The following is a 17,306-nucleotide window of genomic DNA, read 5'->3' on the forward strand; positions in this document are numbered from 1 at the left end:
ACAAAAGCTGCACGTAAATGTAATCATTTATATAGTAATTTATTAATTTTGGCGGATGTTTTCTTTTCTGAAGGGCAATGTACAGCTTTTACCAGAGCCATAGTACAATACTTTATAATTATACAACATTTACATGTGCATTTGGGTTTTATACATCAAACGACAGGTGAGCCGTGAAGAGAGGAACACGGAGTGAACGTGGTTCAACACAGGCACAGGAGACAAAGCAAAATAACTGATTAGCCAATAGAAAACCTTAAATACAGAGTGTGGTTACAGCTCATGGACTGACCCAATACCATCAAAGCAAAGGCTTCAAAAAAATTGTCTTTCGCCTCAATGACCAATCAGAACAGACTCGTTAACAATGGGAGCAAAAAACCGAGTTTTCACACATTTTTATTCCACAACAGCCATCCTAGGATAGAAAAAAGGGGTAAAATATACAAATTAGAGATAGAAATCAAAGTACAAGATCAATCCAACAATAACAATGGTTTCTATATGTAGAGGGAAAAGAAATATTTAACAGAGTAAACGGTCTTTAGATGTGCCTTCAATCTTTTAGATTCACCTTAAACAATCAGATCAATTTGTAACCTGAGTTACATTTTTTTGGGATTGTTTTTTTTTTTTTGCTCTGTACTGATAAAAATATATGAAAACAGATAAAAAAAAAAATTAAAAAAAGTTGGATTTGAAGAGGCGTTCATCAATAATTTATACTGCCACTTCCAAATAATAAATAAATGAATTTATAAATAAACAAGCAGGCAAGCAAAACATCTACACTTTTTTTTTTAAACCCTCCAGTTTTTTCCCCCCAGTATAAATTTGTCTGGTAATTCAGTGTCTGACTTTTGAAAAATAGTCAAAGTTCTGTACCGCGCCGTGGTTCTGGTTCTGTAGTGGAGTGGCAGCAGTGGGCCACCAGCACTCGAGTCAATCTGGTAAAATAAAATCGTTTTTCTCCCTCCAGTCCTTCTAGCCACAAACATACAGGAAGTCGAACTTTCTTTCTCGGTTTACTCAGAACGATGAAAAAATACATTTTTGAGACTTAAAATTCTTTTACTCTGTATTTTCTTCTTTGTCCACCTCAAAGCTTTTTCATGTGCTTCAGGTCTCGGGTTGGGGTGGGGCGTGTCCTGCAAAAGACCCATTTCAGAGAGAGGTTCTGCCTCAACATGAAGAACCAAAACTAAGAGACTTTCTGGGCTAAAGCACGGTGGCGTTATGGCCCTCCATCCTGGGCAGCCTCGTGTCCTGCACTGTCCCCATGGTAACGAGCAGCGGCCGGTTGTCCTCCGACATACCCGCACGGCCCAGGGTCATCGGAGTGGGCATGGACGGCCCTCTCTGGTGGGCTGCTGAGCCCATGGAGGTGCCTTGCTGGGGCAGAGGGGGGTTGGCGTCCAGCGGCAGGCCCGGATCCTGGTAGCCGTACCCAATGTTCCCACAGGGGAACCTCCTCAATCGGTACAGGGGAGCTGGGGGCAAAGCTGTTGAATCTAAGAGCAGAGGTGACTGGGCAGCAGGAGGAGGCGGGGGAGGCAGCAGTGGCCTGCAGAGACCCTGCTGCTGCTGCTGCTGGTGGTGCAGCAGCTGCAGCTGGTGTTGCTGCTGGAGCTGATGCTGCAGCTGCTTGTGCTGGTGCTGGAGACCCAGCGAGCCCGCCATTTCAGCCACTGTCCGGCCCACGTGCTCCTGCCCCTCGCCGGGCACCCTGCCAGCGCTGCCCCCCGGTCCTCCCACCCCGCCCTGCCGCTGCTGCTGCTGCTTCCTCTGCTGCTGCAGGAACCACGAGCCGTACGTGGGATTCCACAGACTGGTGTTTTTCCCACCGTGGCCGTCCTTCTCCTGCGAGTGACCCTGGGTAAAAGCCAGGTTTATGTGCCCTCCCTCTGAGCTCGGCTGGGCTGCGGGGTGAGGCCCCTTTGCGGTGAGAGTGGACAGGGCAGCAGAGGTGACCGTGTTGGTCACAGAGGTCTGCATGTGAGGCTGGTGGATGCACGGCTGGGACGGAGCCGGCGTCGGTGCTTTGGCCTCTGCTGCTGCGCTGGTCAGGACCACCTGCTCCCCTCTCCTGTCCTCTGTGGGATAGGATGGGGGCAGCTGGGAAGCTTCCCCATCAGGCACCTGGGCATTCAGCAGAACTGTTGGCACTGCGGGGTCCTCTGGGTGCACTGGTACTTGTTCTTCCTCCTCAGGAACGGGCCCATACTCGACAGGCAGAGCCATGGTCACCACATCAGGGTCCTGAAACGAGATTTACATCACATAAAAATCCTGTTTCATTTGTTTATTATTCATATTTTCGTGTTCGCTACATGAGGAGACTTTGAGTGCAGCTGTGCTTCATTATTATTCATCCGTCTCTCTGATGAATAAAGAAACTCTGGCAGAAAACACTGGCACATGTTCCTAAATCTGCGGTAATGGACTGGATCATTCAGCTATTTTTGGTTGAGGACCCATATTTACCTTCAAGTGTCTTCGTAACACTGACTGACATCCTGCTGCCAAAACTATTCACTTGTCTGCATTCAAACACCCACAACATTCACTATTCCGGGAAAGCTTTCGGGAAGCCTTAAGAGTGTTTGTTTTTCTGGGAATCTTTCCAGAAGCACATTTCTGAGGTCAAACACTGATGTAGGACTTGAAGGCCTGTGTCCAAGTCTTCATTTAATTTAGCCCACAGATGTTTGCATGTTTGAAGTCAGGAATCTTTGCAGGATGACATTTGAGCTGTTGTGTCCACTGAGCCTGCTGTGTGATTCCACATGTCCTTCATTTTTGTTGCTTTCCTCTTTACAGTAACTGTGCAATATTTAGTATTAATTACAGTTCTAGACTTTGCACTGATTGCCTCCAATCACAATGCTGCCCTGGAAAACACTGAGCTCCTGACAGCGACTGTAGCATCAGTCTGCTTGACTTGGAGCTGGGCCTGCAGTCGTAGAAGTGATGGAAAAACATGATGATTGTTGAGATGTCAAGTGAGGGCATCTCTGCAAAACGTTTTATGATCTCCAGGCCTCTGGAACAACAACTCTGCAGGCTTAGAGTTGGGTTTTTTTTCCCTCTTTAAAACGTTAGACTCAAATTCACTAAATAAAAATTTTCAGTGCATCTGAACAGATGGAAGAATCATCAGAAATTTGCTAATTACACAAATGAAACTTCTACTACTATTTATAGCTAATGTAATAATCCAACGGAGTTTGGTTTACCTGTAAGCAGTAGTCAAGTCTCTCCAGAATGGTAGAGAAGTTGGGTCGATCTTCAGGCTGGTGCTGCCAGCTCTGGGTCATAATGCGATACCTAAAACGCGGCAGGAATTAATTAATGTCCTTTATTGAAGTGCACAGAATGGTGAGATCTTTTAAAGGACTGTTATCCTTTAAACAACAATCTGGTGGCCTCTGTTAATCAGAAGAATGATGGACGTTTTTGTAAAGAAGCCATGACACTGAACACTCACACTGGCCCAGGACAGTTTTTAGGCGGGTCCATCCTCCCGCCGTTAGTAACGAACTCCAACACTTCCTGGTTACTGCGACTCGGATAAGGCATGTAGCCCAGAGAGAAGATCTCCCACAGCAGCACACCAAATGACCTGTGATGAGAAAAAAACAAAAAAACATTTAGTCTTAAACAACGGATGTCGTCAAACCCGAGAACAGAGGATGGAAAGATGACGGCAAAACTAGGATGCTCACCACGTGTCTGTCTTGGATGTGAAGATGCCCTCCATGAAGGCTTCAGGCGGCATCCATTTCACTGGTAGCATGGCGCGCCCGCCCTTTCTGTAATAACTCGCCCTACGCAAATAAACAGAGTTTGAAAAGGACGATCAGCTGCAGCTAAAAACCACGAAGCTTCCCAATGGCAGCCGTGGCCTTTCTGTGTGGAGTCTGGTTGACCAGAATCAATCCAGGTTCATGGCAGGCTAAACAATAAAAAAAAAACAACAAACTACCACATCTGAAATGAGATTTATTGATGTAATATAACAATTTTTCGTACTAAATAATCATTAAATCAGACCTCTACTGACGGCTTCAGTCCAAAAATGATTCAACTTTCGCCAACCAGCTGTGTTGTCGGGAACACCTGGTCGAACTGATCAAGGGTTTCAATTATGTACAAAACAGCTCAAATATCTGACTTTACAGTGATGTTTCATTGCGTGTTCCAAATACGAGTCTAGAGAAACGTCCAAAAAGCTCAGGGAAATGATTACCGCCTTGCAGAAACGAGGTAAACGTTTTCAGGCCTCAGCCAGATGGATTCAAGCAAACGTTCAGAGGATCCAGGGAAGTTGAAGTTTAGGAATTATTGGAAGATATTTCCAATAATTATTGTGCAAGTCTTCTTTTTTCTAAGAAGACTTGAAAGGAAGATACCAGAGAGGCCATATTTTGTTTCTGACTTGAACATCGCTGAACTCTCTGATTGAATAATATTGAGAATATTAACGAGATGGAGGCCTTTAGTCAAGAGAAATGTGCCAAGATTCAGTAGGAGCAGCAGGTAAGAACAGTATAAAAGCACTAAAGATGCTTATCATGAGGGGGTTGAACAGGTTTGACATCTAAAGTAATTTAAAGTGGCTTCCTGCTTTGGATTTGGAGTCCACACTGGTAGCATTAGTTGTGTTGAGCTATTTAAATTGTCCTTAAGTGATTTCTTTATTACAAACAGCTGCCAGCCTCTACATTTTTCCATAAACCTAATTTGCAGATTGGGTTGATGTTGGGAACTCTGAAAGAACGTCCAATTAGGAAACAGGAGAGGCTATCACTCACTGAGCTGTTTCTAATTCCTGGCACGGGTAAAGAAAGGATCTCATCTGTTATATCTGATTTTTGATGCTCATCAAGCTCTCTGCCTGCTTTATTGCACAGAGCGAGGACAGATGTGAGGGGGCTGCCACTCCGCATCCACGAAGAAAAAGAAGCGTCTGAGGATTTATGATCTGTGGTGTCGCGGCTGCCTTTGTTTGGCATCTTTCGCTTCTGCAGAGCAGTAAATCAATTTGGCATTTAACTTAGTCATAAAATGTCAATTCTCTCCCCAAACACTGCTCTATAAACACAGAAAGCACTTAATGATAAATAATACAGGCGGTGCTGGGCGCTTGCCAGGAGATTTTGGAACTTGGTAAAGGAGCAGCAGCAGCTTTTCTGATTTGTCCCACAGCCGACCAGAACGGATCTGTTATTACAGCGGGCGGCTCCCAGGTGTTGACGGGACGCAGTGTGAGCGAACAACTCAGCTGGTTCTTCCTGAATGGATACATAGATATACAACGCAGCAGACGCTTGGATAAATGCAGCTCATCTGAGAAGCTAACATCATGGACATGAAGTTCCTCTTCACACGGATTATTCACAGGCTCTGTTTCCAGCTTAGAAGGATCAAACATAATTCTCGACTAGAACTGAAAGAGCGAGCTTGAATATTTATCTATTTAAATATACAGGCTCAAATCAATTCATGCCCACTGACAGGTAAAGGAACCTTGGACAGTAGCAGCTCAGGGTCTCTTTGGAGACGTCAACAAACGTCTGATCTCTCCTCTCGACAGAATCAGAGATTCATTTGAATCCGGTGGGTTTCCTGGTCTGGAGCCGGGAAATTTTTACATTTCCACTAATTTCCAACATGGTTGAGGTTGTGTCTTCACCAAGCTTCAGCCTAACCAATGACATCACGTCGGTTCGACAGTCTGGTGTTTCTTGACTGAAACCTGCAGGACAATAAACCCAAACACACTTCCAGACTCGATTTGGAAAAACACAAAACCTTTGAAGCAGATAAAATATAAACCTCACAGGAAATCGTTACATAATTGAAACTTAAATTAACTCTGAATCCTCTAAATATCCAGCCAGCATTCTGCCAGATGTTTCGCTAAGTCTCCAAAATGTGATGCAGGTGCAGCCAGGCTAAAAGCAACACTGGACCAAATATTAGTGCAAGTATGAACATAATTGAGCCTGACTTCAAATATTAGAGAGAAAATCCACAAACTCGGATTGTTTTTAAATCTTGCTTGAAGGTTGTTACTTTTTTAAAAATTATGCTTTTAATCTGACAAACCAGATTAAAAAATAACTGTAACTAATAAACAATAAAGGGTTATGTACAGCCAATCTGTAGCTCAGTCTCAGAAATTAAACAAAAGCAGATCCATTTGTCCAGAGTTACTGTCACTCTAGAGTATTAAAATACAAATTCTCCGGATTTCTTCAAATCTAAATTCAGAATGCTAATTTCCTTTAACTCAGAGCTGCAGCTGTAGCTCTTCGGGGGCTCAGCGAGCAGAAATAAATTCAGATGACATGCAAGCTGCTAATACAGATAAAAGGGAAATGCATACTTCTACGATTGGCAGTGGAAAACGACCCAATCACTGAGGCAGAGAAAACAATCACTAACAGATTCTGTTTGCTTGACAGATTATCAGGATGCTCCTGCAGGGTTCTTATTCACCGGGCCCCTTAATCTTTCACTTAAAGTAAAAGGATCCCAGCAGTGAAGGGAAATGGTTCATGACAACATGTTTAGACGTACAATTACAGAACAGGATGCTGCCATCATCTTCTCCCGCCACCCATTTCTTTGTGCTCCTCTAATCTTTGTGTCCGTCCTTGTAAAGAACAGCAACGAAGCTTCAATGAGACAAAAGCAGCTTTCCCACAGTGCTGCTTTTAGAAGAATAGCAAGGCTGCAGCGAAGCATCCATCAACACACGCTTCATGTTCTGCTGCTTACTGGTTTATCTGTTGGAGAGAGCAGGTAAATATTTTGATGAAGACCTTTTTCAAAGAGCAGCGGATTAGGGAGTCTCAAGACACTGAAAGCTTTGGATGCCTGTGCGGTTCTGTTGGTGTCGGCTGTGAAAAGCGACAGCGGTCAGGATGGCCTGGTTGTAACACCTGTAGCTGGTGAACTGGACGTCCAGCCTGCTTTTATGGAACGTCTGCAGCTGGACACACTCCTACAGGCCTGTCGGTAAGAAAGTACACCCTACTTGAGTTTCTGTGTTTTAAAGAACATGGCGAATAATTTAAGAGGTTTCAGATTTTGGCTTTAAGATGAATCCAAAATGGAACATATTAGTATTGTAAAAATAAGTGCACCCCATTAAACAACAGCTTGCAGAGTCATTTAGTGTCAAATATTTTCTGTGTTTTGTTAATCTGTCTTACAGTTCTGGAGGATCTGTCCCAGTTTGTGTCAACCTTCAGCTCACAGATGGTCGTACTTTTTTTTTTTCTAGTACTCTTTTGAACTCTGAAGATTTTGAAATGGAAGATGCACAGGCCATAGGAATGCAAAAGAAGCCTCAATCTTCATCTTCCCCGTTTGGGTCTCTCCCCATCGTCAGGCTTCGCCTAATAATCAAACAGCTTCGCCTGGCTAAAACCTCACTGTGGTCTAATGAAACACAACTACAGAGAAAACAAGGGGTGCGGTCACTTTTCTCTTTAGAGCAACTCCAAATACCAGACATTTTGGGCTCGCAACCTCTGGATTTGCTAGAAAACTGAAGGTGGGAGAGATCAGCAAAACTGAGTCTTGGTGTTTTTGCAAAGAAACGTTGGGAAAAAGTTGGCAAGTGAAGAGGTGACATGCTGGCAGATGTCTGTCTGACAAACGGGGAGCTGGAAAAGAATCAAAAGTTTATCAAAGTTTTAGTTTAAGAGTGTGCAACTTAAACCACATTTTGTTTATTGTTTTGTTTATTGTTTTGTTTTTACTGCTCTAAAACTTGAAAGACTTTTTGGGTGAGTTTTAAAAGTTGCATAAAAGATGACATTATTTACCCCGACCTCATTTTGTTGCAACATTTTAACAAGAGTGTTTTCACTTTTTATATCCACTTTACCTAATTAAATTTATCACTCACTCTGATGCTGATCAGTTAATCACTCCATATGTCTCACGCAACTACTCCATGTTTTCTTCTTCTCTGTTTACTACATAACAGTTTGGAAACTTGCTTTAGTTATTCTTTTTTTTTTTCACAAAAATTTAAATAGTTATTATTCCTGTTGAGTTCCAACTGGTAGAGCCCAATAACTCGACCAATAAGACATTTTTGTTTTTATTTTGACCACAGCTGTTGTTCACCTACACCTGTGAGGCGGAGTGAAGCAGTGCATGCTGGTACGTCTGCGAGCATAAAAATCTGGCATTTATCCGAGTCCTGGTCCCTCACTGTGCTGCCTGTCCCCAGTGATCACCTCAGAAATAGTCGTCTGTGGCTCTTGACACACAGCAGCAGCACCACATCGTGAATTGGCTGAAATAATGCAACGGCTAAGTTGCCACATATGATCAGAACAGGGATCATAAAACCAGGAAGGGACCAGAACCTGGATCTGACATCCGCAATTACATCAGGCCGTCCTAGTGCGGCTCTTCAGCAGCTTTCCCCCGTCGGATGATTCAGGAGCGCGGCGTTGATACCGGGAAACGCTGCGACAAATCATTTCTGAGACGATGAAAGGCTTGGCAGCTCTCCCTGCTGGATTCCGAGTTCATCTAAACTTCATCACACTAAATTGTGTTTGCTGGAATTTTAGAATAATTAAGACATTGTTCAGCTACAGATGAGTTGATGTAGATTAAATGATGAGTCAGTGAAGCAACGCGATGAATAACACAGCTGAACTCTTAACATTTTTTATCACACAAGGCAGAAAAACTATTAAAATCTTATTCAGACTTCCAAGCCATTGATATTCCTTCAAATTACACTCATTAAAATTTGACAAATTTCAGTCCACGAGTTTCTTGTGAGCCACTTTGTGGTAGCAGATAGGTTATTTTATACCATCGTACTGTGCCAACTAAAATGTTTTAGGGGATCCAATTAAATTGGGATTTTTTTGCGCCAAAAGGTGCAATGAAAACAGTTTTTAAAATTCTAATGAATGAACCAGTGTTGTTGTCTAAGCAACCACCATCTATTTTTTTAACTACACAGTGAAATCACAGCCAACTTCACTGATCTGTATTTATGTCTTCGAGTATTAAGGATTAAAAAACAAAGAAACATCACAAGTAGACAAACAAACAAAAATGTGAAAATGTAATATAGGAATAGTTGAATTTGGAAATGGAAAATCTGCAGGAAGAGACAGAAAAAGTCCACTGTAGATCGGTGGAGAATTTAGCACCAGGCGAACAAAAATGACGACAAATGATTAGTTTAGCTCGAGTTTCTCTAGAAATGTCTGAATCTCTTTCTAATGCCACTGTATGCATTATTTAAAGCACCTCGACCCGCCATGCTGCTGAAATGTTCTATACAAATAAAACTGATTGAAACTTGACTGATTGTAGGTGAAAGAAAAAAAAAAAAGATTTTCCAACAATAAACTTCTAGAAACTTCTAGAATAATTTCATATATTTATAAGATTTTACCATGTAAACTTTAGAGGACTTCTGGCAATTTTGTCAGAAATGTTTCCAAGATTTCATGCATCTTAAATTCTTTAATCATGGGAAGTTATCCTTGTTATCTTTCAAATGAACAACTTTCTGTCATTAGATGATATCTAAGTTTTCTAAGTCATGATTTAGTAAGACACTACTTTGTGTTTCAGCGTGTTCAATACTTATTTCCTCGGCGTTCCAGTTCTTTGACACATAACGTAAAGTACGTTAGTTTGGTTTCCACTCTATTTAGGAATACTTTTCTTACTTTTGACAGCTGGTGTAGATTTCATGTCCAAAGCTCAATTAAAAATAAAATTACAAACAAAATGTTGATGTGGTCCCTGTTGTATTGACAAACATGAGTTATCCTGAGAGAACAAGCATTATTTCATGTGCTGCAGAAACCGTTGTACCTGTAAATGTCTCTAGCCATCCCAAAGTCTCCGATCTTGGCCACTCGACCCGGTCCTTTGCAGGTTAAAAGGCAGTTCCGAGCTGCAATGTCCCTGAAAGCAAAAAAACAAAACAAAAAGCATTATGAGATCACAGCTCGCACCCACTTTGCTAGATGGAGCGTTTAAATAAGAGGGGAAGCAGAGCGCGGCAAAGTGTCATGCTGAGCAGCTGCACAGCTTGACTTATGCCTCATCCCTTCTGTAGTTTAGCAGGTTTTTTTTTTTTTTTTTTGCATGCATTTATATTTATAAAAGAGTTTGGTGTGCAAAACGCCCACAGTTACTCCCCTTTTGGATCTGAACTTTAGTCTCGCCCTGGGCTTGCCGGCATTTAGCAGCTTCTCGATATAAATGCTGCAGAGTCATGCAGGGAGAGCGGCTTATAGAGAAAATCTCATATTTGCACAGCACAGATTGAATCTTTAAGGAGAATATATGTACAGCCCACACACACACACACACACACACACACTGCAGTTTACTCCTCCAGGCACCAAACCGTCTGTAAGTTTTAAGGAGTGACGCTGAGAGCATACAGAGCTGTGGCAAATACGTAACCATGGCGACATTGTGTTACACACGGCTCAAAACAGATCATGAGACAGGAAGAGGATAAAGCTGGATAACTCGCAGTGATGGACGCCACAACAGAAAGAAACACATTGTTTTGATGTTTGGCCTCGGCAGCCTGATCCAGAGATAAGAAATGACACAATGAGGATAAAGTTCTAGTTCGGCCTGATTTAAACCGATGCCTTTAAAACCGGGTCTCCCACTTCAGTGTCAAACTATTCAACCTAAGTTGCTTCGAAACTACTTTCAATCTGAGAGTAATTCATCTTGAAACGAGAAGCGACTTTGCTTCTCAGCTCCTTGTTAATAAACTCAACTCTCAAAACCAATCAGAGAGACTCCTCGTGTTTCATCACCCCACAGATCTTTGCTGTTCTGAAGTAAGCTGCAAACACTCAATTGTGGCGTTTCTCATAAAAAGACCCAGAGATCTTTATCAAAAGCCTCTTTCACCACGACTGAATCCATCGGCTTCAGGTTTGAATAAACCCTGGAGGTTTTCCTCGATATTTTATCACAGTCAACATTTTCGAGAAATGTTACTTTAAATGAAGAATAAAATGCTGTGGTTCTGCTCAAGGAGAGGGAGACGATGCTGGCGCAAGTGGTGCTGGTTGTATCTGGGCCGATCTGCTTTTCAGTCAAATCTGATTACGCTAATAAACAATCCACAGTTTCATTAAACGTGTAGTGGGATTAATATTGTCTAGCTGCAAGATGTGTTTAAAGAGTCCTGAGAAAAACACCAGAAAACTATTTCAACATTTGCTACATTGATGACGATGAACTGAAACCAGCCAGAAGAGAACAAAGCTCCATCATTGTGTCAATAAAATCACAATTAAATCAATTAAAATAAATAAAATCACGTTCATTGGAAGGATTACATGCAAGTTTAAGCATGAACTGCTGAAATTTGCTGGAAGTTGAAAGTATGACGTTCGACTGGCCATGCTGGTACTTTAGCAAAACTAGCCATACAGCAAAATAAGAGGCAAAATTTCACAGCGACACTGCCTTTGCTTCTAGCATATTTATTGTTTTCATGTAGGAGAAGGGATCAGAATTGATTAAAATCAGCAGGGTAAATCTTTAGGTGCTTTCTGAGGCGATTGGCTTCCTTTGCCCAACGGTTAATTTTGCCTCTGCCCTTGCTAACATGCCCACTGACTGCCAGTTTGGTTTATACAGTGAGCCATGTTGCGTGTTCTGCCAGAAAATTGTTAATATGCTGTCGAAAGCAAACTGCTTCTTTGCAGCCTCTATTCTGCGAATACTGTTCACCTGTGCTTCTCCCGAGGAAATGTCTGCATGCAGTCGAGAGGAGTTTCAGGGCAAAAGTGTTTGAATTACTGAGTGCAGTCACTTAAGTCGAAGTGATGAACCCATTCACGTTTTATATATCACCTCTGAAAAGGGCCACAGTGCAAGTGAAGAGCTATATTTAAACCCGAGCAGTCCTTGTATAATGATGGAGGAGAATTCATGGAAATCTGGCGCTTCCAGGCAAGGACGAGTTTTAAAATGCAACAGCTGCTGCCACAAACAGAGGACTGACTGGGAGGCCATGCAGCCCACATATATAAACATTTACAACTGACTTTAATTTTAAGTGCACATAAAATATGTAGGTTTTTTTTTTCTCTCTGCAAATCCCACAAATTTGTTGTAATGTCAAATTTTTTCACCTCTGTGAAAAAAAAAACGAAAACTAAAAGGCAGATTAAGTTGTTCTCAGACAGCATTAGCCCTCTGAGTTAACTTGTTGAAGCTGCACACGGCTCATGATTCAAGCCTTTAATCCACCTGAAAAACGAGCGCCGTTCATCCAGCGCCCGTTACTCAACCGCAAGTAAACACGCCTTCATAAAACTGAAATAAGCCTCAAGGACAGCAGTCGGGCCAATTTTAATACAGGTTTGAAGAGAGAAGATTGGGTTGTGCAGAACATTTTAAGAGTCAGCCATTAGACGGATTGATGTAGCTTTACTGTGCCATTGGGCCAAACAAGGTTTAATAGGCTCCATTTGTCAACAGCTAATGCTTAAAAGTCCGCAAGAAGATCCTATTATGCTGCATCGACACAAATGTAGAACCAGCATTGACCTTTCCTCGTTTTAGATATGCACCAGATTTTTTTTTTTTTCTTCTTTCCTGGCGGACATTTTTCAGAGCTTTTTTAACGTGCGTCCTCTCATCCCTCACCAAGCACGATTACTGCAGATCTGCTCCTCTGACTTGTGGCTCAGAAACAGACCGTAAAAACACAAGCCGGCCGAACCATCTGGCCGCTCGCTTTCTAAACCCATTTACTTGTTCTTTCTGAGATCATATAGGAGGCACGAAGTGTGCAGAGTCCATATGTTAAAAGTTGGATTGATGCAGTCTATTTGATGAACGAGGGCAAACTTTCACTCACTATATTTACAAGCGCCACTGTTTTTGTTTCTCATCTGTTCAGATACCTGTGTATGAACTGGTTCTCCTCCAGGTAGTGGCAGCCCTTAGCGATGTCTCTGGCCACGTTGAGAAGGTCCACCATGGTCAAACTGGACGGCTGGTCCTAAACCACCGGATGAGAGACAGAAAGAGGCCAGAAATAACGCATTACTCAGTTTATCTAACAAAGACAGCAAATCTAAATACAGAGACTTCAGATGGACATTGAATACAATAAACTTTTAAAAGATTCAAAGAGCATTTGCTCCAAAGTGGAGGAAATGTTCAGCTTCCTACTGTTATCTCTGAGTTTGGAGTCTGTAAACTCCCTCATGGGACAGGAATGCTTTGAGAGTCAGGTATCCCAGCTGAAATATTCCGATTCTAATTCCTTTTAGTTTTGCAGGATGCAAACACATCAGCAAGAGAAGCAGCTCTCCACCAAACTCCCCCGGGATTAAGAAGCTCCTCCAGACAGAGCCACGCCATTCTACAGATGAAGTGCAACTTTATCTCAAGAGCTTCAATTTGGGATCTTTTTCTTCAGGACATGAAAAGGTTCAATTCCTTCACACAAGAATGTATCACAGAAAGCCAACAATTATTCCCACTGCTGCTGAAAAACTGTTATTTCAATAAAATACTGATGAAACACTTAGAATGTTTTAGTTCCGCTTTAAAGAGAAACACCAGCCTAATACGATCATATTATTTGGTTAATTAGTCAGGCTTTCTACTCAGGCAGAGCCAGCAGTCAGCTGCTTCACCTCTTAAACCAAAGGCCTCTTCTTGAGAGAGTTGTTGGTGAAAGTTAAAGCGAAACCTTCAAATCAGCCGTTTTGGCATAGTTTGGCGTTGTGTGTGCCATTTGAAATTTCTCTGGTTATTTCTTTTTTCCCCAACCTTCACCTCATCATAGATAATTCATTCCAACTAATAATTGCTTTTGCAAGGAAATAAAAATCAACGTCAACCATCAGTAGTGTGTTTTCCTTGATAGGTACTTTTGTTTTTCGTTTAGCTGCTCAGTGTTGGAACTGGTTGTTGTTGAGGTCCAAAATATAGTTTTTGTGATTTGGATCAACCGTTCCCCGCCATGTGGAGACGCTTTCCACTGCATGTCGCTCTCGTCTTGCCTATATCCAGCCTTGTTTCACGCCTGCACACGTGCATCCACCCGTTAAGCACAGGATGCGAACAGAAAGCCTCTAATGTGCGGTTTTATTTCTAAAACTGTTGGCCACCTGTCAAGCACCAAACTGGAGACACAGTTTGCATCTGGCTGCACTCAGCAGCAGCTCTGTTAGAGTTTAAAGCGTCCCTGGGGAGACACCAGCAGGTGAATGAATGCTGATGGCGCCTGATGAGTTAACTACAATTTTAAAGTTAATTGTCACTCCTAAAACAAAAGAGTTATTTAAGTAATGGACTGTTAGGCCGAGCGGTGTGTCTCACCAGTCGGGGTCTGGTCTCCCTCAGGAAGGTCTTCAGGTCTCCTCCAGCCATCAGCTCCAGCAGGATGAACCGGGGCATGGCCTGCAGACTCACTCCGATACAACGCACAATGTTCTGGTGGTTGAACTTACTGCGACACAGAGAAGAGGGGGAATAGAACCATTGTTGTGTGAACAAGACATAAGGAGGAGAACTGTGTGTGTGTGTTTTGCAGTTACCTGATGATTAGAGACTCCATGAGAAAGTCCAGCTCATCTTGTTCAGAGCAAACCTCAGGAAGTGTCTGGAGTGAATGAAATGGTTCTGCGATTAGTGCCAATGTGCAGAAATAAATACTGCATTTCGCTAATGACGCTTAAGATGAAGTTCATTATTCCGCTTATCCAGCAACTAAGCTGCACCCATATTTATAAAAACAAAGTTTGAGCTTTTAAACTGCTGTCTCCCCAGCAGGACTGACCTTTACAGCCACCTGCAGTGGACTCGGTTCACCAGGTATCCCCACAGCCAGACCTTCATACACCTCCCCAAACGCACCGTGACCCAGACCCCTGCGAGGAAACACACAGCCCCGTCATTTAATGCTTCCATCACTATTTATGTTTTAAAACAGGCTACGTTGTCTGACAAGTTGAATCTGAGACCATTTTAAATAGGAAAAGTTCACAGGATCACTGTATGTACATTTTCCCAAAGTAAGATTTCAAACTGTAATGATTTCTGGCCATTTTGCATGTTCAAATTTGTCCTTTTCATAACAATACAGACAACATCATACTGAGAGACACTGGCATATAATAGAGGCACATTATCCGACAGCATTACCACCAGACAACCCAGATGAAAGCAAATCCATTGTAAAAATGTGAAACATCCTGGTAAAAGGTTCACAGACAGGAACAGTCAGGATGACAATCACACATTAGAGCATTCGCCCTGAACATGTGAAGATATTTTAGCAAATGATTATAGAGAAATTAAACTAAAGTGACTCTGGAGGGACTTTTTAGGAAGATTTTCTCATGTGGCCATAATGTGAAGAAGTGTGCAGCATTCAGGCGACAGTAACCTCAATCGTCCATCATATGACTCTTTAAATGGACCAATCAAAGATGACCATCTATTCCTCGGTTATTTTAAATTATACTAGATAATTAGGAGCCCTTTCTAAATGAGATAAAACACTAATATGTTGGGAAATTAGATTTTTAAATGCCAGCATTGCTGCTTCCTCTGTTTCTTTTCCCATCAGACTCTTCTCTCCAGTCTAATAGTTGTAGTTTGCAGTGATTTTCCCACCTGGTGAGGGAAATGTTGCGCCGTGGCACCTCCTTCAGGTCGCTGACTGACGCCGTCTTACCGCCGAAGCAGTAGTTGGGGTTGTAGTCGGTCATGATGGTGGAGGCTCGCAGCTTGCTGAGCTTGCAGTCCGGACTCTGCAGCTCCAGCTGAATGGACTGCAGCTCTGTGTGTTTACGCCTGTACACTGGCGATAGAAAAAATAAACGAAAGAGCTTGATTCCCCCTGTCGAGGTGTCCACAATTTATAAAACAAACAAGGCCCTGAAACCGATCTTCTTGGAGAAAATTATTGCTTGCGGCTACACTGGACAGGCTGGAATGCTTTTAAAGAGGTTATTTCCCTAAAGACCGATGTTTGAAGAACAAGGACTGTGACACTTGAATTATTTTGTTTCCGAGTTGCTGAACCCTCCATGTCAGATGATGGAAAGAGTCTCAGCATTAAACCCAACATTTAGATCTGTTTTTAAAATAATCACATCATCTCAAACAAACTGTCATTTACATCATCCGCCTCAAAATAACAGGCATGTCAGACGTCTGGACCTCTCACACACCAACAAGCTGCGACCCTGTAAACATATTATTCGTCTGCAGAGTTATAAGTGTGTATTTACAAAATAACGTTTAATCTACAAGCACTGTCAGCTGATGGCTGAGCAGCTATCCATCATGAGAGCTTGTCTTTCTGCTGTGTCCTTGTTTAGATCCAGCTCCCTGACATGTGGAAGTGGTCGTCAGAGTGTGAGCGGTCTTGGGCTTGGATGACACCATGTCTGCACATCTGACTGTCGCTGCCTGAAAGCAGCCAGTCGGATGGTCATTAGTCCATCCTGGCCACAGGGATCAGCTTTTGTTTTTGACAGAAACTTGCTAAAAGCTGAAAGGGAGGAGGCATCAACAGGGATGTTTATGCAACCAGAACAAAACTGAATTAAATCTGTGAAACTTTCAACAGTGATGTCTAGAAGACTAGAGGAGAGGAACCGGTTCAGAGGCTGAACGAGGTCCAGCTCTTGCTCTGTTTCAGGATTTTGCATCTTTGACCCAAAATTATCAGAGAAAGGAATTTATCAACAAATTTTTTCATTATTTTGTGGGCAATTTCAACTTTAAAAACATGCGCTCATTTTGTAATGCCAACCAATTTGTGCAGTTTCAGAAGCCGAATCAAAATGTTTGCCGTGTTTATGTTTTGAAAAGTCAGCTCAAGTAAAAATGGCGTCTTCACCCTGGTGGGCATCAATCGGCTCCTGGTCGGTAGTAAACCTCCTGCAGGAAACGCCGTCATTAACCGAAACTTCACAGGGAGAAACCGGCGAAGGTCACAGTTCATTTGTGAGTAGCATCACTTTCTAACACACAGACGGGAATTGAAAACACACACAGGGTGAGATTTATTACACTGGAAAGTATTTTATGTGTCTATTTGCTCCAGGATTCTATGCTGTCAGATTGTTTAAAGGCACAAAATCACTGTTTTGGATTGGGTTTAAATTTTTTATAACACACATTCAAAGAGCTACATGTTTTAAAAGAAGATTCGTCCAGAAGGTTCTTCCATTCTTAAAGAGGAATAAATTTCTTGTTTTCTAAACAAGGCATGATCAAGCATTTAC

General features: G+C 42.3%; 1 protein-coding gene across 2 annotated transcripts in view; it reads right to left on the reverse strand.

Annotated features, from left to right (window-relative positions):
* alk (ALK receptor tyrosine kinase) overlaps positions 1-17,306 on the reverse strand; it is a 391,179-nt gene continuing 373,873 nt past the window's right edge. For both annotated transcript variants that reach the window (XM_044143747.1, XM_044143746.1), the window contains exons 20-29: positions 15,685-15,871; positions 14,846-14,936; positions 14,604-14,668; positions 14,386-14,515; positions 12,957-13,054; positions 9,877-9,969; positions 3,726-3,827; positions 3,488-3,622; positions 3,237-3,327; positions 1-2,259 (exon numbers count right to left, since the gene is read on the reverse strand). In XM_044143747.1, the coding sequence (XP_043999682.1) occupies positions 1,219-2,259; positions 3,237-3,327; positions 3,488-3,622; positions 3,726-3,827; positions 9,877-9,969; positions 12,957-13,054; positions 14,386-14,515; positions 14,604-14,668; positions 14,846-14,936; positions 15,685-15,871 (2,033 nt within the window). In that variant the 3' untranslated portion in view covers positions 1-1,218. The remainder of the gene's footprint in view (positions 2,260-3,236; positions 3,328-3,487; positions 3,623-3,725; positions 3,828-9,876; positions 9,970-12,956; positions 13,055-14,385; positions 14,516-14,603; positions 14,669-14,845; positions 14,937-15,684; positions 15,872-17,306) is intronic.

The sequence above is a fragment of the Gambusia affinis genome, linkage group LG16 (assembly GCF_019740435.1).
Source record: "Gambusia affinis linkage group LG16, SWU_Gaff_1.0, whole genome shotgun sequence".
Taxonomy (NCBI): domain Eukaryota; kingdom Metazoa; phylum Chordata; class Actinopteri; order Cyprinodontiformes; family Poeciliidae; genus Gambusia; species Gambusia affinis.